The sequence below is a fragment of the Mya arenaria genome, chromosome 14 (genome assembly GCF_026914265.1).
Source record: "Mya arenaria isolate MELC-2E11 chromosome 14, ASM2691426v1".
NCBI lineage: Eukaryota > Metazoa > Mollusca > Bivalvia > Myida > Myidae > Mya > Mya arenaria.
The window spans coordinates 59,403,585-59,425,519 of NC_069135.1; the positions used below are offsets into that span (position 1 = coordinate 59,403,585).

Consider the following 21,935-nt stretch of genomic DNA (forward strand, 5'->3'; position numbering starts at 1 on the left):
TTATACGATAGGTGTACTGCATATATAAGTTAGCAAATAAATACATAAATAAATACAAATTTATAAATAGATAAATAGAAATATTTTCCGAAAGATAAACATTAGATTATTAACATGGCTGTACTAAATACGATGTTTCAGGTAGTAGGATTACTCGAAATTCTCGTGCACGATCCGCTTACAACCATAAGAAGACACTTTCAATAGCTCTGCTCGGTGTATAGTCGTATGAAATTAGGAATGCAAAATCCTTTCTTCAGAAGTCTGCACGGGACGTATGAGCGTCTTGTTATTGTACCGGTATCATGATTGTTTCAAAGAGGCATTGTAATCATGAGCGCATCACTGTTGCACAGTATGCGCAAATGCCTTGCCATGGCAACGTTAGCGTGAGCATGTAACTCTTGCGCAGTAATCATTAGCATCTCGCTGTGGCACGTTATTTACGATCGCCTCACTGTGCTGTGGTTATCACGAGTGTCTTAATTATGCCCCCCTTTGAAGAAGAGAGGTATATTGCTTTGCACATATCATTCGGTCGGTAGGTCGGTCGGTCCGTCAGTAGACCAAAGCTTGTCCGAGTGATATCTTGACAATACCTGGACCTATGGTCATTCAACTTGACATGAAGGTTGTGCCTGACCAGAAGATGACCCCTGATAGATTGAGGGCTTATATGGTCAAAGGTCAAGGTCACAGTGACCTTTAACGGGAAAAGATTGTCAAAGCTTGTCCGAGTGAAAACTGAACAATTCTCGGATCTATGGTCATCAGACTTGACATGGAGGCTTGTCCTGACCAGTAGATGACCCCTATTGATTTTAGGGGTCATCGGATCGAAGGCCAAGGTCACAGTGAATACTAAAAGGTTGTCCGAGTGATTACTTGGCAATTCCTGTACCCATGGCCCTTTAACTTGACTTAGAGGTTGAGCATGACCAGTAGATGACCCCTATTGATTTTGGTGGTCATCGGGTCAAAGGTCAAGATCACAGTGACATTGATTGCAAATTCAACAGTTCCTGGACCTATAATCATCAAACTTGGCATCAAGGTGGGGCCTGACCAGTAGATAACCCCTATTGATTTAACGGGTCATTGGGTCAAAGGTCACAGTGACCTTGAATGCGAAAGGTTGTCCTAGTGATAACTCATCAATGCTTCGACCTATGACCCTCAAACTTGACTTGTAGTACGGGCCTAACATTAGATGACCCCTGTTAGGGTTTCATGGCGTCAAAGGTCAAGGTCACAGTGACCTAGAAAACAAAAAGCTTGTCTGTGTGATAACTTGACAATGCCTGCACCAATGGTCCTCAAACTTGCCGTTTGGGTTGGGGTGACCTGTAGATGACCCCTTTGAAGTTTGAGGTCAAGGTCACAACTAATATCGGTCATTAAAATTTACGTTATATTAACTTTTTTCCTGCTGCTAAGAGGATACATGTTTATATGCAAATATCAGTCATCATCTGAACATGAAAAATTGTACCTACTATCCTTACACTTTGAATGGTCATAATCTTTAAACTGCCTCAAAGGCATCCGATGTCAATGACAAATCAGCTGTCTTTTTGGTCCATGCATACTTCACTGAATTGTCAAAATATTCTGACATGTTGGGGCTCATCATTTTCTTGGTTTGACGCGGTAAACACAAATGTCTCAGAGTGGCGTTGTAACCTTGAGCTTCTCGCTGTGGCTCTGTAATCATGAGCGTTTGTTTGAAGCGCTGTACTGACTAACGTCTTGCTGTGGCACAGTATTCATGAGCGCATTGAAGTAGCTCTGTAATCATGAGCGTATCGCTGTGACTTGGAATTCATGAGCGTCTCACAGTGTTTCGGTTATGATGAATATCTCACTATTACTCAGGCTTGGCTGTCTCACAGTGGCTAGCCTGAGTGTCTCACTGTGTCTAGCATGAGTGTCTCACTGTGTCTAGCATGAGTGTCTCACTGTGGCTAGCATGCGTCTCCTGTGGCAAGGATATCATAATCGGTTCTCAGTGGTTCTGTTACCATGAGCGTCTGACTGTAGTATTGTTGTTATTGGTGTGTCGCTTTGAAACCTCAATGACGAGTAAATTAATTTTGCACTGTAATCATGAGGGTCTTGCTGTGGAACAGTAATCATGGGCATCTCGCCGTAGCACCGTAATCCTGAGCGCCTCACTGTGGCACGGTAATTATGAGCGTCTTGCTGTGGCACGATATTCATGAGCGGCTCGCTGTGGCACGTCACCATGAGCATCTCAATGTGGCTCGGTAATTATGAGCCCCTCACTGTGGCAAGATACGCATGAGCGCCTCGCTTTGGCACAATATTCATGAGCGCCTAGCTGTGGCACATTATTTATAAGCGCCTCGCTGTGGCACGACATTCATGAGCGCATCGTTGTGGCACTATATTGATGAGCGCCTAGCTGTGGCACAATATTTATGAGTCCCTCGCTGTGGCACGACATTCATGAGCGCATCGTTGCGGCACTATATTCATGAGCGCCTTATTGCGGCCTTTTACTCATAAGCGCCTCGCTGTGGTATGATATTTATGAGTGCCTCGCTGTGGCACGACATTCATGAGTGCATCGTTGTTGCACAATACTTATGAGCGCCTCGCTGTGGCACGACATTCATGAGCGCATCGTTGTGGCACGATATTCATGAGCGTCTCGCTTTGGCACATTATTCATGAGCGTCTCACTGTGTTTATTGGTCACTGTGTTTGCTTATTTAGAGCTGCATATCAGTTTGTGTAACTCTTAAAAGTGTGTTATTGTTGACAAAACATGGTATATTGGCACTGCGTAGGCTTAATAAGTGCTACACATGAGTTTGTGAAAGGCTATGAATGCTCAGAATGTGAATGGGCATACTATTCAGATAAGATCAGTAACAAGCCATACTGCTTGAGTCAATTGAGAGTTATCGCCCTTTAATTATAGAAATTATCTGAAGTCAGAATTATCCGGTCAATAAATTTTCCAGCCTTTGCTTAATCATTACCAAATTAAATTTTGTTCAGAATATGTATGGACACAATATGTAGGACGAATTCAATAACCAACTTTACCGCTAGTGTCACTGGAGATTTATCGCCCTTTAATTATAGAAATTAGCTATATTCAATATTGTCTAATCAATAACTTCAGACGCATTTGTCCAATCATCATTCAATTTTGTTCAGAATGTTTATGGACACAATATCTCGGACGAAATTAATAAACAACCATATCGTTTATGTCACTCGAGAGTTATCGCCCTTTAATTTTAGAAATTACCTATATTCGATAGTGTCCAATATATAACCAAATTCAGTATCATTTGTCAAATCATCATTGAATTCGGTCAGATATCTTTAATACAATGAAAACTACGGGACAAGCCCAGTAGTCGCACTCTGTTTTCACAATGCAAGGGCCCAAACGACAATGACCTAGATATAGCTCGTCACTCTCGAGAGATAACGCAGTTGATGAATTAGATAATACCTAAAACCAGTCTTGTTCGGTAATTTAGAAGCATATGCCCAGTCATCACCATTTTTTGTTTCATCAGAATGTGTTGGCACCAGATCTCGTGCAAAGTCGTTGACCAATTATATTGATAGAGGCACTCGAGAGTTCTCGCCATTTAAATATAAAAATGATATAAAATCGGTGTCGTCCGATTAAAAACTTGGTCGGATTGTTTATGCACATACTTTCTTAGACAGGTTCGATAAACATCCATAAAACTTGAGTCACTCGAGAGAGTTATTACCCTTTAATTGTAGAAATTAACTTAAACCTGTCTTACCCAATCAATAATTTGAGCAGCCTTTGTCCAATCATCACTAAATTTAATCAGAATGTGTATGGACATAATACCTTGACCAAGTTTGATAACCAGCTACATGGGTCGATTCACTCAAGGTTTCTCGTCCTTTAATTATAAATAATACCTAAATTTGGTCAGAAAGTGTTTGTGCATGCACTCTCAGTCATGTTTGAGAATCTGCAGTGTCTCCTCAGATACTCTAGAGTTATGGCAGGACCACACTAGAGCATATTTATAAACCTTGACGACCCAACGATTGGTCTCTCACAATCATGACCATCAGATTTCCTCTTCTTATATTTAAGATCGAGACAAACGTTTGCTTCACGTGTTTTTGAAGCCGATTGTGAAATATTGGTTGAACTGTAAGTTAGATGTAAATCAACTAAAAGAAGCAAATGAAAACATTCATTCTTTTTATTTCATTCTTACATCATTTGGTAATATAATCATGTATACATGTACATTTAATAAAATATACATGTTAAACAGTAATTATGACGAAAGTCAATACCAAAATATAAAACATTAGCAAATGAAAACATTTAGTCTTGTTATTTCATTCTAACATAATTTGGTAAAATCATGTATACATGTACATTTAATAAAATATACATGATAAACAGTAATTATGACGAAAGTCAATACCAAAATATTAAACAAGCAATTGAAAACATTCATTCTTTTAATTTCATTCTTACTTCATTTGGTAATGAAAAAATGTATCTGATACATTCAATAATATTGTATCATTAACAGAATACAACAATTACAATGCTATGGCGGATCTGGTACGTATAAGAAGGTGGATTGTGTTGAACTTCTAGCGTTAGGTATTAAGATTGTAGGAAAACATTACATTACCAGGCTGGTATAAGAACAACACTACTTTGCAAACGATAGTTTTACATGTTTAGCTCTAAGGATGCGATCAAATTAGCTTACATACAAATACCATTGTACAATGAATGATTGACACGAGGTTGTCGGTTATTAAATAAAGCTTATTCTCGACAACATTATAATTGGACATTTTTTTTTTAACTTCATTTCAACCTTCTTATACAAACTTAGAAACAATCTCATTGAAATGCATAGACGCGTTGAAAAGACAATAACCGCTTTTTAAAGCGCCAGTTTAAAAACAAGTCAGCGACGATGGATCTAAATCGCCCACCCGATTAATTTTCCTTTCATCACACTAGTTTATAGTTAGCAGATTTTAAGATTAATATCCTTGCCATTACACTTATTCATAATTAACAAGCTTTTCAGAAATTATATATTTGCCATCACACCCATTCATATTCAACACACTTTAAGAGAAATGACTCTGCAATCACACTAATTCATAGAAAACAAAATTTAAGATTAATGCATTTGCCATCAAACTAATTCACAGTTAATAAACACTCTTGAATATAAATCTCCCTGCCATTACATTCATTCATAGCTAACAAACTTTAAGATGAATCCCCCTACCATCACACTCATTCATAGTTAACAAACTTTGAGATAAGTCTGCATGCCATCATACTCATTCATAGTTAACAAACTTTGAGATAAATCACACTGCCATCACACTCATTCATAGTTAACAAACTTTGAGATAAGTCTCTCTGCCATCACACTCATTCATAGTTAACAAACTTTGGGATAAGTCTCCCTGCCATCACACTCATTCATAGTTAACAAACTTCGAGATAAGTCTCCCTGCCATCACACTCATTCATAGTTAACAAACTTTAAGATAAACCTCCATGCCATAACATTTACTTATAATGAACAATTTCTTTGCCATCAAACTAACTTATAGTTAACAAACTTTAAGATAGAAGTCTCTGCCATCACAAACATTCATAGTTAACAATCATTAAAATAAGTGTCACTTAATGCCATACTAAGGCATATGTAACAAACTGCCTTAATTGATCTTAAACATTTATCTGCTATCGATATCATACCGCCTTTAATCACACTTATACTTTTCAACAGTCTTCAGTATTGACAACTTGTATTACTATTTCTCTGCATTCCTTCACATCCATACATATTTCACAATATACAATATTGTTTTCTCTTCCACGACTATTACAAACAAGTATTATCGTAAGTATACTATTTAGAGGATAATACAATATACATACTTAATCAATAAAACAACATAATAATGATATGTTAAAATACCTTTTAACATATATAACTCCTAGTTTTGATTGTAATCAAATCGTATACATTTACAACATTTGTCAGTTTAACAAATTCAAAGTACATAACACATTTACTACGGCGATAATATTTAACTCCAAGAAAAGTATTGCTCTCTTCTTGTGCATATTAATGAAAGATATTAAGCGACACTTAACTGTTCAGTGCGTTCGTACCTTCGATTATTAAGCCTTCATTATATAAATCATAGTATAACTCTTAATAATTTAAGATAACTGTATCAAATGATCGTTTACCACTATTTATTATTTTTTTAATGTTTTTGCATAGACAGACGATGACTGACTGATTTAAACTGCTCTGTCCAAACCGTGTTGAACAGTAAATAAAAACATTAATACATGACATTTACATAATTAAGTTCAATGCATGTTCAACAATTGTAGGGATAAAGACAAAGTGTGCGCATAATGCAACACTAACAATAATACAATGGAAACTACAGGGACAAGCCTTCTAGGTAACCATTGATACAAACCATGCGGTCTAAACTGTATGTTAACACTAACTACATGTTATATAGATGTTAATCAATTTTATTCCATATAAATGTATAAACAAAAATGCTCCTCAACTTTTACAACTTGAACCATAACAATTCAAGTTTCTACATGAAGAAAACTTTTTTTTTCCTAAAAAAATATACAATTAAAGTAATATGATTTTGCAATCATTCTTTTATTTTTATTTTTTTACCGTAATATAGAAAAAAGCAGGTTTAAATTTTGTCCTATGTATGTAATATTCAAACAATTTATCAGAAAGTCACATGCACGAAGTCAATCTTTACCCATTCTAATTACATATGTTTGACTAATTCATATATGTATTATGCCTTTGCCCAGTGCGAATATTTTTTGATTAACGCAACATTTTCGGATATATTCGGACCGCGAATAATCCCATTTAAATGCATGTAAACTGAAAAGAGTTTATCATGTTATTGTTTATATTGTGCCAACAGGCGACGAACAACTTAAATCAACAATTTAGAAAGTGTAAATTTATGATATGTTAATTGTATTGCTGTCATTAGCGTTTCAATTTTACGTTTAAAAGTGATTTGAAGTGAGTATATTTTTCTGCGTTATTGTGACGTATTTAAAAAAAGATCAACTTTTTTAGGTTACGGTTTGGTCATTCTATATACAGAATGGGTGAGAAAGACTTACTGTTTGGTGTTCTTAAATAAAATGAAGTGTTTTTTAACAATTATTGAATGAAATATTTAACTAAAGGTGTAATAAATTGCGCCATTAATGTCATTATTGGGGATATGAACGCTGTTGGGCTGGTTAAAGTGTGTTGAGTCCACGTGTACATATAACCAGCCCAACTGCATACATTCCCCGATAATGACATCACTCCTGCAATACATTCTTTTAATATAAATAACACCTCGGGTCTACTGCATGTCAAACACCTTTGAACATGAAAATCAGAATACAACATGTGCAAACTAGTACAGGATATAGACATGTACAAATTGCATTAACACAAATTGTAAACTACCATCAGAAAAGGGAAAACTATACAAACTATAAAATATATACAAATAAAAGTGCCTATGAGAATGTTGTGATACAATAAGATTTAAAATTTGATAATTCGTTAGGCTCATTGAACTTAATCATGATTTCCCTATATTTTACATTTTCGTGACGAGAAGTAATGAAATGATATACAACAAAATAAATGTTAAAATGCATCAAAATGTGTGTATCTACAAAGCAAAGCAAACTCCAACACTTTAAACACAAGACATTAATGCAAATGTAGTTATTCATTAGGGTAAAATGTTGTAAGTCATTAGTGTAAATTTGAGTAGGTAATTCCTGTAGATTAAAGTAAGTAAATAGTGTTAAATAAAGGAAGTTATCAGTGAAAAATGTAAGTTGTGTAACAGGATGCATGTAACTTTATATACACTAGTTTCTGTTTCAAAATATTGAATTCGCGTCCATTATAGCCGAAATATTGTCTGTGCCTTATTAACAGGTTAAATATTTTTTATCATGCATTATCAAATCCATGTAATTTAACAGTTTTGTTAAACCAGGCGTTACTCGATATCTATAATTATAGAACGTGTATACAGATAAGGCTACAGACAACCCGTGTACAGTCAATGCATGAAAATAACACAACATGAAACGGTAAATGGATTACTGCGCGATTATGCTAGCCGTTTGTAAGGTTTATTAAATTATTCGCCAAAATGAATGGAAGACATTAATAACTTTTAACGTTATTCCCTCTTAAAAATGTACAAATCTCAACACCAAATAATCTCTTTTGCAATGACGATGAACCCCAGAATCGGCATAATTGAAGAAAAACTAGAGCTATCACTGAAGGTGATTAATACCACCGAACGCCGCCTCTCATTATGATTTATCATTGTATGAAGTTTTATGAAATTCCATCTAGTAGTTTTCAAGTTACTGTGCGGACAAAAGTTTGACAAAAAAAAAAACACACAGAAAAAGGCAATAACTCTGTAATTTGCTAAAATAATGTAATGATTCATGTACACTGAACTCCTTCTCATTGTGCTGTACCATTGTATAACGTTTTATAACATTCCATCTGGTAGTTTTCAAGTTATGCTGCGGACAAGAAAAAGTATCAAAGGCCAGTAAGTCTGTTATTGGCTGAAATAGAATTGCAGTTCTTGTACACTGCACTTCCTCTTATTATGATCTATCACTGTATGAAGTTTTATGAAATTCCATCCAATAGTTTTCAAGTTATGCTCCGGACAAGAAAAAGTAACAAAGGCCAGTAACTCTGTAATTAGCTGAAATAGAATTGCGGTTCCTATACACTGCACTCCCTCTCATTATGATCTATCACTGTATGAAGTTTTATTAAATTCCATCCAGTAGTTTTCAAGTTATGCTTCGGACAAGAAAAAAGTAACAAAGTGCAGTTACTCTGTAATTAGCTGAAATATAGTTATGGTTCTTGTGCACTGCACTTCCTCTCATTGTGCTTTACCATTGTATTAAGTTTTAATAAATTCCATCTAGTAGTTTGCAAGTTAATGTCTGGAAAAAAAGACAGCAAAAAACAACAATAAAGGGCAATCACTCAGTAATTAGCTAAAGTAGAGTTATGGTTCTTGAACACTGCACTTCCTCTCATTGTGCTTTACCATTGTATGAAGTTCCAATCAATTCCATCCAGTACTTTTCAAGTTATACTCCGGATAAAAAAAGTAACAAAGGGCAATAACTCAGTAATAGGCAAGAATAGAGTTATGGTTATTGTACACTGCACTTCCACTCATTATGCTCTACCATTGTATGAAGTTTAATTCAATTCCATCCAGTTGTTTTTAAGTTATGCTCCGGACAAGGTAAATTGCAACGGACCGACCGACAAACCGACGGACCGACCGCCGGACGACAGGGTGACTCCAATATACCCCCTTCAAATTTCGTTTGTTGGGGGTATAATAAAAGTATTATAGCAGTAACTAAATGGTACAGAAATCAAACGCTAAACTACCAGACAAATCGCTATAATGCACATATATAACATATTAAACAAATTAAACTCTATTTACAGTAGTTGAATGTATTCTGAAACAACTATAACGATCAGTTTAGAAAAACTTACACATAAATACAGTTATTTGAACAGAAATAATAACTTTAAAGGGATTCACTCACAGATTTGATGCTAACAAAAGATTGTTAATCTTTGTTGAAATGCTGTTATATTACTTGCTTTGTAGAATTGTGTAAATTCATGCCGAAATTAATCAAATGAGCACATTAAGTAAATATTAACAAAAAACTTAAATTTGAATTGTTGATGATTTTTTATCATGATTAATTGTTACCACCGTTTTTAATACATTACAATTTTTGTTCAATGTCCGCCTCTATAATCACTTTTACCATCACAACATGCAAATGCATGTAAACAAATTTCTTTACAGTTAAACTGTACTCTTAAATCGCTCTAACCGCAAGGTATATACAAATAAATGAAAATATATTTACATTATTAATGCATTCTGAAATCACTATAACCTGCCAGGTTTATACACACATATCAAACTTCATTTACAGTATTAATGTATTTTGAAATCACTATTACCTGCCAGGTTTATACAAACATATCAAACTTCATTTACAGTATTAATGTATTCTGAAATCACTATACACTGTCAGGTTTATACAAAAATATCAAACTTCATTTACAGTAATATTGTACTCTGAAATCACTAAAATGTGCCCATTATATACAGACAACATGAAACTTTTTCTATAGAAACAGTCAACTTTAGAATCAGCATGATCACCGTGAAAAGCTAAAATTGTAAACAATTCCATGAACATTTTTGTCATAAGTCAGCAACTGGACACTCTTAAGTCCGTCTATTTGATAGCAGCAACGTCCTTCTGATGATGAACTTGTACATACCTATAAGGAACTCACAAATCACGTGTCAGCCAATTTATCTTATCACATGCGGCCAAACCGTCGACAATGAACTTTTGTCGAGCAAAGTTCCTTGGATGTAAATGCACGAGCAAAGTTCCTTGGATGTAAATGCAACACCAGTTCTTATACTTGTTGTTATAACCCCCCATTTGTGAAGAAGACCATTGTTCAAAATTAATTTCTTCATAAATCTTCCATGCGAAGTTCTTAAGGTAGTTTATATTTTCTGATAAGGTGTCACCTCGGCCATATCCCACGTGTCGGTTCCTGGAACAGAAACATTTTGATTCAAACATAAATTAATGATGACAATAAACATGCCACTAGTAATACGAATGCGAATATCTATGTAGAAATCATAAGTCCGACTAAGCACCAATTCGTTTCTCCACCATTAGTAGTAAATATCATCAATATCTGTCTCCAATTTCACTGCCTTAACATATAGGGCACATTTGAATACAGTTTGAGGTACCCGACAATAACGTTTTTGTTTTATTCTGAAAACAACATATCTTCCCGATGACGCTTAGCATAGAATAAGTTTGGCCGTATTTAACTTTATTATTGCTCGTTAATGATAATTGTACCACATGAGGAGATATATTTTTGTTTCCACGTTTGGTTAACTTTTATAATAGATTGGTTACCAGTATGAGGGTCCAGTAATTACATTAAGATAAACTCAATCTCTTTTCCAATATACACAGACTATTTATTGCACGGTAATTTCAAAATATGGTATCAAGCAGTCAATGCACCCACTATTATCGTGTTTATAGGTATAAATAACTCCTGTTTCGCACCCGTGTATTCTTGCTTTAAGTTAGTATTACTAGCATAAAAAGTTATGATACAATAGTTACTATAACTTGTAACCAGAACGAGAAACACATCTAAGATGTAAAGGTCGGACATAGACAAAGCACTTTTACATAAAAAATTGTATTTACGTGTATTTTCAGTGGCGGTTTTTGTCGTATTGTTAATAATTGGACTTTAAGATACGCGAACAATCGGTAAATTAAAGATGTCGTAAATAAATTGTTTTAACGTTGGTACTTGTTACTAAAAATACTATCGTTATGATTTATAGGATACATGTGCATGAACATATAACTAGTATAAGGACAAGCGTATTGCAAGTAAAAGTATGACTTGGTCATGTTAAATCGATTTATTTTCAGTGGCTGGAAACAAAAAATTACCTTTAAACCTGTATGTTGAACTTAATGCACCATCTGTGATCATTCGTAGGCTTAGAGAACTCCGTAACTTTGGGATTGGACTGCTTTGCCATCTTTTTCCCTAGCTGCTTCACATCCTCCAGAGGCTCGATTGTACATTTCTGTAACTCACAGTCTACAGAATGTTGCGACTGTTTCAATATAGTAACGAGACGTGTGAAAGTTCTTGCTGACAATGTCCCCTCATGTATTGTTATGTGTGTTGTAAATAATGTGGATGCGGGATGTGGAGCGGGTTGGGTGTCCATCTCCTCCTGCAGCGGACTCACTTCCTTCTCGGGAAGAATAACACAGCTCCGTAGTTCACAGTTCACAACATGTCCCGAATGAATCACCATAGTAAAGAGAAGTACGAATGCTTCTGCTGACAATGACATGCTATCTAATGCAATGTGTGTTGTATAGTCAGTTGAGGCGGACTGTGGAGCTAGCATCTGGATAACGGTCTGGTTCTCACTCTCCACCTGCAGCAGTTCGAGGGCCTGATCAGGCCCAATGGTACAAAAGTCTAGCTTACAGTTCACAGAATGTCCTGACTTAATAACCATCCTCACAAGACGTGTGAAAACTTTTGTCGAAATGGTCACGAGCTTTAATGTAATTTTTGCAGTATGGCCAGGTGATGCGGGCAGTGGATTCATCATCTTGAAAGCGGACTGATTCTCAATCTGCACTTCCAGCTCTTTCGTGTCCGACTCAGGCCCTATTGTACAATACTCTAACTTAAAGTCCACAGAATGTTGCGACTGGATCACCATACTGACGAGAGGGCTGAACACTCTTGCTGACATGGTCACGAACTTAAATGTTATGTGTGTTGTATGGTCAAATAAGGCGGGTTGTACAACACTTTGGAAAACAGGCTGGTTCTCAATCTCCTCCAGCTGCTGCTTCGCCTCAGAATAAATTGAACAGCTCTCTAATTTCAAGTCCACGGATTGTCCCGACTGAATCAACAAATTAACGAGCCTTCTGAGTTCTCCTAATGATATAGACATGCCATCTAGTGAAATGTCTGTTGTAAGGTAAGTTGAGGCGGGATGATGAGCGACCATCTCGAGAGCGGGCTGGCTCTCCATCTTCTTCAACAGCTTCATAACTTCCTCTTCCTCTTCATCACGCTCTATTATACATCGGTTAAACCTACAGTTCACAGAATATCCCGACTGTTTTACCAAGCCAACGAGGCGTCGAAACACTCCATTTGACATTGTCACGAGCGTTAATTGTATGTGTTTTGTAAAGTTGGGTGATAAAGATTGTTGAGCCACCGTCTGATGATCGGGCTGCTTTTGCAGCATTCTTGGGTTTAAACCACTCTCTATTGTAAAGCTGTCTAACTTACAGTCCACATCACATTGCGTCTGTATCACCATAGTAACGAGCAATCTGAACAATTCCGCTCCAATGGTCCCCTTATTCATTGTAATGTGTGTTGTATAATCAGTTATGGCTGGCTGTGGAGCCACCATCTCAACAGCAGGTCGGTTCCGAATGTCAACCATCAGCTGTTTAAACTGAAGGGATTGGTCAAGAATTGACTCACATTCTATCAAATAATGCGATTTTATCACTAAACTTAAGAAATAACGGAACGTTTCTGATTGCATACGCACTTCATTTAATGCAATGTGTTTTGCATAGTCAGTAACGTCAGGCTGTTGATCTACCATATGCAGTTCGGGTTGATTCTCCATCTGCCCCTGAAGCTGCATCTCATTCTCCGAGTGCTTTGTTATCATACAATCGTTTATATTACATTTCACAGAATGTCCTGAATTCATCATCAAAGTTACGAGTCGCCCAAATACCCCTGGTGATATAGATATGCTTTCAAATATAATGCGTGTTGTATAGTCAGTTGAGACGGGCTGTGCAGCCCCCATCTTGACAGCGAGAAGATTCTCAAGCTTTTCAAGCGCCGCCTGATGCTGACTCACATTCCCCTCAGGCTCTATTGTACAGTAACTTAAATTTAAGTCCACAGACTGTTTCCAGTGTATTACCATACTAACGAGATGTCTAAACACCCTTGCTGACATGGTTACGGAATGTAACGCAATAATGCGTTTTGTATAGCCAGGTGAAACGGGTTGTGGAGTCGCCATCTGGAAAGCGGGCGGGTTCTCCATCTGCAACTGAAGACGCCTCACATTCTCCCAAGGACGTATTGTGCATTTGCTAAACATACAGTTCACAGAATATCCCGACTGTATCACCATTATAAGATTTCTGAACGTTTCTGCTGACATGGTCCCCTCATTTATTTTAATGTATGTTAAATAGTTAGTTGAGGAGGGCTGTGGAGCCACCATCTGCCGAGCGGGCTCATTTTCCACCCTTTGTTGTCTCACGTCCACTTCAGTCTCTATTGTACAATTGTCTAACACACATTCCACAGAATGTCCCGCATGTTTCACCATCCAAACGACATGTCTGAACTCTACTGCTGCCATGCTTATTTGATTTAAAGTAATGTGTGTTGTATAGTCAGTTGATGCGTTCTGAAAGGCCACCATCTGGAGAGCAGGTTGGTTCTCATTCTCCACTTCCAGATGTTTCACTTCCTCTCCAAGCTTTATTGTACAGTGGTCTAACTCACAGTTCACAGAATGTCCCGGCTGTATCACCATCCGAACGAGATGTCGAAATTCTACTGCTGAGATGGTAATTTTATATAATGTTATGTGTGTGTTGTATTCAGTTTGGGCGGCCTGAAGAGCCATCATCTTAAGAGCGGACTGGTTCTCATTATCCACCTCCAGATGTATCACTTCCATTTCAGGCTCTATTGTACACTCGTCTATCACCAAATTCACAGAATGTTTCGCATGTATCACCATCCAAACGAGATGTCTGAATTCTCCTGCTGACATGGACATCATATTTAATGTAATTTGTGGTGTGCCGTCAGTTGAGGCGGGCTGTGGAGCCACCATCTGCCGATTGGGCTCTTTTTCCACCTCTAGTTGTCTCAAGTCCTCTTCAGGCTCTATTGTACACAGGTCTACCACACAATCCACATAATGTCCAGACTGTATCACCATCCAAACGAGACGTCTAAACTTACCTGCTGACATAAGTATGTTTCGCAAGTGAACATCAGTTAAGAAAGAAAGTGGCCTATCCTGAAATGCCATGTTAAACAAATATCTAAATATGCAAGTAACAAACAGAGAAAATGGCGTTTCTTCGTAAGAAAAATTATAATATGAATAACAATGTAGGCAAAAGACAGTCTTCTATCTAAGGTAAGAAAGTAAACAATCATTTTCTTGAGAATAACAAAACACTTATTTAAACGGCATTTATGCATAAATGATAAGTATGAATGTAAGGACGGTAGTAATATATATACCGTTAAATGCCATTAAATGCCATAAACGTGTTGCTATGTTTATACACTTAGTATTGTTTTGTCAATAATAACGATGTTCATGCCTTATTTCTTTGTAATGTTGTTAGATTACCTTTAATAAATCTGTTTTTCTTTCTTGTTTGTTCCCGCATGTATTAAGTTTTATTTTGCATATATATAATAAAAAAATAAAGAATCAAAGCGTGTAGCAGTTTAAGTATTAAGTCCTTAAATTACACAGATTAAAAACTGAATATTATTTCAATAACATATAATGCCAGAAATAAGATAAAACGAAGTTGAATGTAAACATTATGAAATACGGTTGTAACTTCGGCACAAGAAGTACAAAACCTCAATTGTTCAGAATGTCTCAGGAAGGGCGATTAAATGATTTTCTTTTGATCTTGAAATTCTTCCTAAGGTGTTTGAATACATATTAAATAGAAAAAATTTAAGTGATTTTTACAAATTTATATTGTTAAAAGTTATCATATTAAATAGAATATATTAAAGCGATTTTTACTAATTTATATTGTTAAAAGTTATTTGATATTTGATTTAATTTGCAAGATTTTACCTGATGCTGTTATGTGTAATAATCTTGTATTGAAAAGGTGTAAACAAATATATTAAAATTCCGAATTCAAATACTTATTTCCTTGTATTGAATTTCCCCCAATTTCGGCTCATATGAAAACTTTTCTATTTAGAGTTTGCCAAACTTACGCGAGAGTTCTAATATCCAAATGGTATTTGACGATCGAAATCAATTTTGGAATTAAAGTTTTCAATATTCTTAAAATGTGTCTTGAAATTTAAATATTGATCATGCAAACTAACCATGTGCCTCATTTGAAGTTGATGGTTAAAAAAAGTTTTCAAGTATGCCGGATTTACAAACGTATACAGGATGCAGTTGTGATTACGCATTTGTTGAAGAAAAGAGGGCTGATGATATTAAATAAAATAATTTAGTTTTGGCTAAGTTAGAGACGTTTTCAAGACTGAATATAATTTACAGTATCATAAATGTAAACCAAAAATGGTAAAGGACTCAGCACCGAGCCTTGGGGAAATGGGCTAAAATAGAACACCAATCCGATGAGTCATTTGCAAAGACAACACATTGTTTACGAGAAGACAATTACGATGCGAACCATCGCAGAAGGCTACCCTAATTGCCACAAAATGACAGTTTATGAAGAAGACCTGATCAAACGATTAACATATGCTCTTACTTCCTTTCCTTGGCGAAGCGCAGGACAAATATCATTGTAGATATAAACTAATTGATTGGTGATTCTCCTTTTAAAAACCCAGATAGGAACAACGTCAGAAAGCTATGCCAGATATAATAACTTTAAACATGGTTGTGGTCACATCGTTCCATTTATTTCAAATGCAGCTCAGAAGAGAAATAGGTCTTTAGTTTGTAGAATTTGACGGATCAGATGTTTAAAAATGAGTGTTACATTTGCTAATTTCCAGTCAGAATTAAAAGAAGATTTATGCATAATCAGTCTTTTTTATCCAAGAAGTATCGTAGATAGCATGTTATTAATAGTCCCTGAGGCGGTTGTAAGCATAGTGTCGGTTCAATCGATCAGCATTGTAAGACATGATAGGGTAATAATATTATCGCTTTTTGAGTTGTAAGTTGATGTTGAAATAACCTGTACTGGCGAGATCATCACATATCTCATTTAAGCTTTATTTATGTTGATGTTTAGTCGTACAACAACTAAACCTTTTCTGTAGTATTTCCGAAAATATTGATTAAATGTTAATCAAAGCCAATAATTGTAATGTGAGTCACGAGGACGGTAAAAGCCACCAACGATCGGCTTCTGATTTTGCTTATAGAAAGTCACACTCTGCAGAAACCGCTCTACTAATAGTCCATAACGACATTAATCGCTGGTTAAGAACAATGTGACATTTCTTGTGAGACTTGATATCCCTGCAGCATTTGATACCATCGACCACGGGACGCTAATTCATCGCCTAGAACGCCACTTTGGAATTGCAGGCTAACAACCCTCGCACGAATGACATCATATCTCAGCGACCGCTAACAGACAGTATGCAAAGACGATGAGCTCACACAACCACAGCACATGAATTACAGCTTACCCCTATGATCTGACCTTGGGCTAAAAACTACAGATTGTAAACAATACTTCGTGGAGCTATCTGCAGGAAGCACGGATTGAACAACCATTACTCTGTGGACGATCCACAGTTGTACTTATCTTTCAAAACTGCGGAACTAATTTCTATCGAAAAAAGACCTTTCATCGTTTTTTGAGCTGTCTTAAAAGTAAGGTAAATTGGATGAATATCATCATGCTTAAACTTAAAAGTGACAGAACTTTATTAATAATATTTTCGCCTAAAACAATGCGCAATTTATTGACAATATTTTCGTGTCAGTGTACAGATCTTTAATCAAGCAATCGTCAAGCGCTAGAAAACTCGTTGCTTCTCTCGACTCGAACATGAAGATGGAAAAACATGTGAACAGTGAATGTAGAAATACATTTCCACAGGTACCGAAAATTGGTCACATCAGACAATACCGATCAACGAATGCAACCAAATATCTTGTTAACTCTCTTGTCACATCAGGTTTGGATTATTGCAACACTCTTTTATATTGAATTCAATGAAAAAACTAGAACATGTGCAATATACGGCAGTTAGAATCATTTCAAGAACTAGAGATGACCACAAAACGTCTATGTTACGTGGAATCTTTGTGCTTCCAGTGCACTGCAGGGTCCAGTAAAAGATTCTTACACTTAGTTATAACGCAAGTGACGCTAATTTCTATATCACTTTTTTGACAGAAAAAATACTATGCTATTTTATGCTTCTACACGTGTAAAACATTTGAGATATGCTTGTATTTTAGTGATGCATTAATTGGCCAAAATTTCAACTTGAAGGAATTTTGTAGACCGATGCAGCGCTGAATTTTAGACCAATGATTGCATTATAGAATTCAAGCAAATCTAAAATATCTCACACGTGTAGACCCGTTGTGACCTATGCGAGAACCCATTTGAACTCACTCTGTCGGGCCGATATTTATGACAACATCAATTTGATGTCGAACTCATATTTCTATGTCAGATTAAGGACACAAAGCTTTTAATTTTCCAATAGTTCGCCATCGTCTGTTATTTATTTCAAATAAGATGCTTTAATGTCGTATGTTCTTACTTCCGAATAAAATAGTTGGAAATCAAACCAATATATAACTTATATTTCAGGAGAGTAATTTCATTCAAAAACATTAAAAATACGCATTAAGGTTCACCTCCAGCAGATAAATAAACTCAGATTACTACAAAACAAATTATGGTAAGAGCTCGTTAACTTACTTATGCAAATATGTATGGAAATAAATCCAATACTTCTTCGACAAACCTCTACATGAAATGCTTTTAAAGCTTTGTACAAAACATACGTATGTGAAAGATGTGATAATTGAATAATAAATGTTTGTCCCTTAATGTGGAAATCTTTATGTGATAAATGATTTAGTATTATTTTATTTTGTATTAAAGAGTTTAAGTTTCATGCCTTTTGGCGTTTATACATTAGTTCAAACGCTACTGTTACACTTACCAAATTTGTACCGTCGCTTGGTGCTAGCAATGCCGCCATCAAATGTGGTGCTCTTTGTGGGGATCTGAATTTGACAGTTAACTTGTTGAAATTGGGGGACCGTAGATTGATAACGTCAGAGAAAGCAAAGTTCCATAAGGAGAGTTGGTGTAGGTGTTCGAGATGTCCTAGGTCGAATTGTGAATCATTTAATGGACTCTCTTCGTTCCATTGGAGGTCTAGTTCTTTTATATTTTTAATTTTTGAGACAATTTCCTCAGCTTTGCATTCCCAACCAATCTTGTCCAATTTGAGTGTTTTTAAGCATGTTAAATCTGAGGACAGAAATGAAGATACAAGTTTATTTGCTGGTTTGTATTCACTGAATTCTATTTTGCATTCTAATAATCCATTCCAATTCGGTTTAAAGATATCGTTATATGAAATATTTTCAAATGCAACAAATTTTAGATTCTTGCAAGCCCCTAAATCTAATACGGTTGGATCGTCCTTGTATTGAAGGTAAGAACATAAATCGCTTTTCTTTCGTATACTTAATGATACAATAGTGGATTTTCTTTCATCCAAGCATTGTTTCAACAGTGAATGTTTTATAACTGGAACTTCATCGAGGACGATATGCTGCAGACATAAGGTCATTCCGGTTTCTCCGCTTTTCTCTGCCTCCACGTAGCCGTGATGTATCATATTTTGAAATGCTCCTACGTGACGAGGAGAATAACCATCTCTTTCACAGGATGCAGTAAATAGATCATTCAATGTATTTGAAAACTCGTTAGCAGAAGTTATACTCAGGCCGCATAAGAAAAGAAACATCTGACCTAAGCTAAGCACACTTTCTCTCCTGCTATCTATGTACACTTTCTGAATGTGTTGTAGGTCATTGGATAAATCTGATGTGTATTTCGCTAAATACAATGCTGCCAAGTATTCTTGAAGCGTTTTGAACAAGAATTGATAAGAGACTAGTCTACTCCCTGTTCTCTGGCTGCAAGATATGATGCCAGTTTCAAGAAACGCCTGTTTGTACTTATTCAATTTCTTTAACTGGCCCCAATTAATTCCGAAAACATTGGAATCGTCCTCACTATAGGAAAAGAACGTGCTGAAAGCCAATTCACTCACCGAAGATAGAAACTCGTCGGGAAGTTCGTTGGCATCTATGTTTTTCTTCTCGCACATTTCATACCAACGTTCTTGTATTATTTCCCCCAAAACGACAAACAGAGGCATTTCTTCCATTAGTCTGTTTCTAAACCAGAGCCACACAATGTGAACTAGCACCATAATATTACCTCTGAAACGCCACAGACCTTTGTTTTTCAGTTCTTGAACACAGTTATCTGGACGTTTTTCTACTTGATATTTCTCCAACTCCTTTGTTATTTTCAGAACAAGTTCCTCTGGTGACTGAACACCCTGCAGCTCCACGTGTTTGCCAATCTGCGAACGGGTTAATTTCAACTCAGCTAGTTTGTACGGTCGTGTTGTTATGACTGTTGTACAGTTGATCCAACTTGATTCAATATGAGGAATTCGATCAACACGCTTACATCTGCTACAATGTTCGAACTCGTCTAAACCATCAAGCAATATAAGACAATGTTCGAATCTCAAAATATCTGATAACAATTCTTTTGATTCTTCATCAACTGAGTGAATCTGTTCAATCAGACACCGAAATATAATTTCTTTGATTTTGCACTGATCTTCAACGTCTCGAAGCCTTACGTAAAATAAGAACTCAAACTGGCTAAGTGGGTACTCTTCTTTTTTCTCCTCATTTCCGTCTTGTTTAAGTTTGCACCAACCATGAACAATCCTTTTACATAGTGAGGTTTTACCAGAGCCAGGTTCGCCCTCCACGAATATTGTTTTTACCATCGTTCCATTGTCGCTCAGAAACATCTGATTTATTTCTGATATCTTGTCATCTGTTATATTACCATCTTTATCTTTCAATATAAGCTTCGGTTGTTCATAAATGTCTTCGACAGCTGCATCGATGTCCAATCGGAGGTTTATTCTGACGGAAGTAGCTTGGTAATGGTTGATCAACTGTTTCTGTAAATCTGGAATATTATTATCATACTTGTTCAAGGTGTTTCAAAGTGAATTTAACAAATAGAAATTAGCAATAAACCATGTTGTTTGGTATAATATGCTGTTGTGCTATAAATAATAAAACGTGAAAACAATGTTTTACCTTGGTTTCACGTCTTTTGTCAAACAAAAAGTTGAGAATTGAATATCTCATAAGAACAATAACGGACTTTTTTTGGTAAAACATCATTGAGTGTGATGTTAAACACTACGTAGCCTGTGCAATGACCTGTTTCTCATTTGCATTACGAAATTAACTAGATCAGTAACAACATTGCATGCAAGTATTCTTCAAAGAGGGACTGACGCAAATGCCCCAGATTATGTCTTGTCGGACGGAGAGTCATAAAATAGCATGATATTTTTTTATATGATGGTCCAAAGGTTTCATAAAAGAGCAGGAAAGTAGCGCAGAATCGCAGATACAGAAACTCAAGTACCGTTTAATTACGATGCAGCAGAGTCTGACTTACCCGCCTGATATTTTTGATGATGGTTTTATTTATCTATGAATAAGGTTGATTTTGTTCTCCGATTGTGATTGGAAGTAATTATGACCTATGAAATTTGGTTTCGCTTTCGCACGTTATCGATAAATTCCAGCGGGGTTTCAGTTATCAAAGATTAAGGCTTTATGAGTACAAAACATCGGCTTAAAAGAAAAATTATCAGACACTTCAAGCCAAATAACGTTAAAAAAAGAATTCATTACGTATTTTTTCTCCTTTCGAATCAAATAAAATCCAGAATATTACCAAAAAAGAGCACGATTTTTTTCTGGGATAAAAAACATTGATCCTTAGATGTAAGTTACACTAGGTGTATACAAATAAAAACAGCACGCTGCGTTCATTAACAAAAAAGAAACAGGACATACACATACGTATTTTTTTGAATTAATGTGGTTTAGTACTGCTCAATCTCACGTTTCTATTGTGTTTTGTGTTACATGGGACAAATATTGCTACATGTAACAGTTCAATATGTACATATCTATAATGAATATAACCTTTTCTCGGAAGAATAAAGTACTACATAATGGGCTGGTCCAGCCACATATGAAGATTTCATATAACTGTACAT

At 36.0% G+C, this 21,935-nt stretch overlaps 1 protein-coding gene across 2 annotated transcripts in view; it reads right to left on the reverse strand.

The window, feature by feature from the left end:
• Positions 1-4,384: 4,384 nt before the first annotated feature.
• The window catches only part of LOC128217629 (uncharacterized), an 84,754-nt gene continuing 67,203 nt past the window's right edge, over positions 4,385-21,935 (reverse strand). For both annotated transcript variants that reach the window (XM_052924896.1, XM_052924895.1), the window contains 3 exons: positions 18,750-20,821; positions 11,717-14,883; positions 4,385-10,775 (listed from right to left, as the gene is read on the reverse strand). In XM_052924896.1, the coding sequence (XP_052780856.1) occupies positions 11,719-14,883; positions 18,750-20,821 (5,237 nt within the window). In that variant the 3' untranslated portion in view covers positions 4,385-10,775; positions 11,717-11,718. The remainder of the gene's footprint in view (positions 10,776-11,716; positions 14,884-18,749; positions 20,822-21,935) is intronic.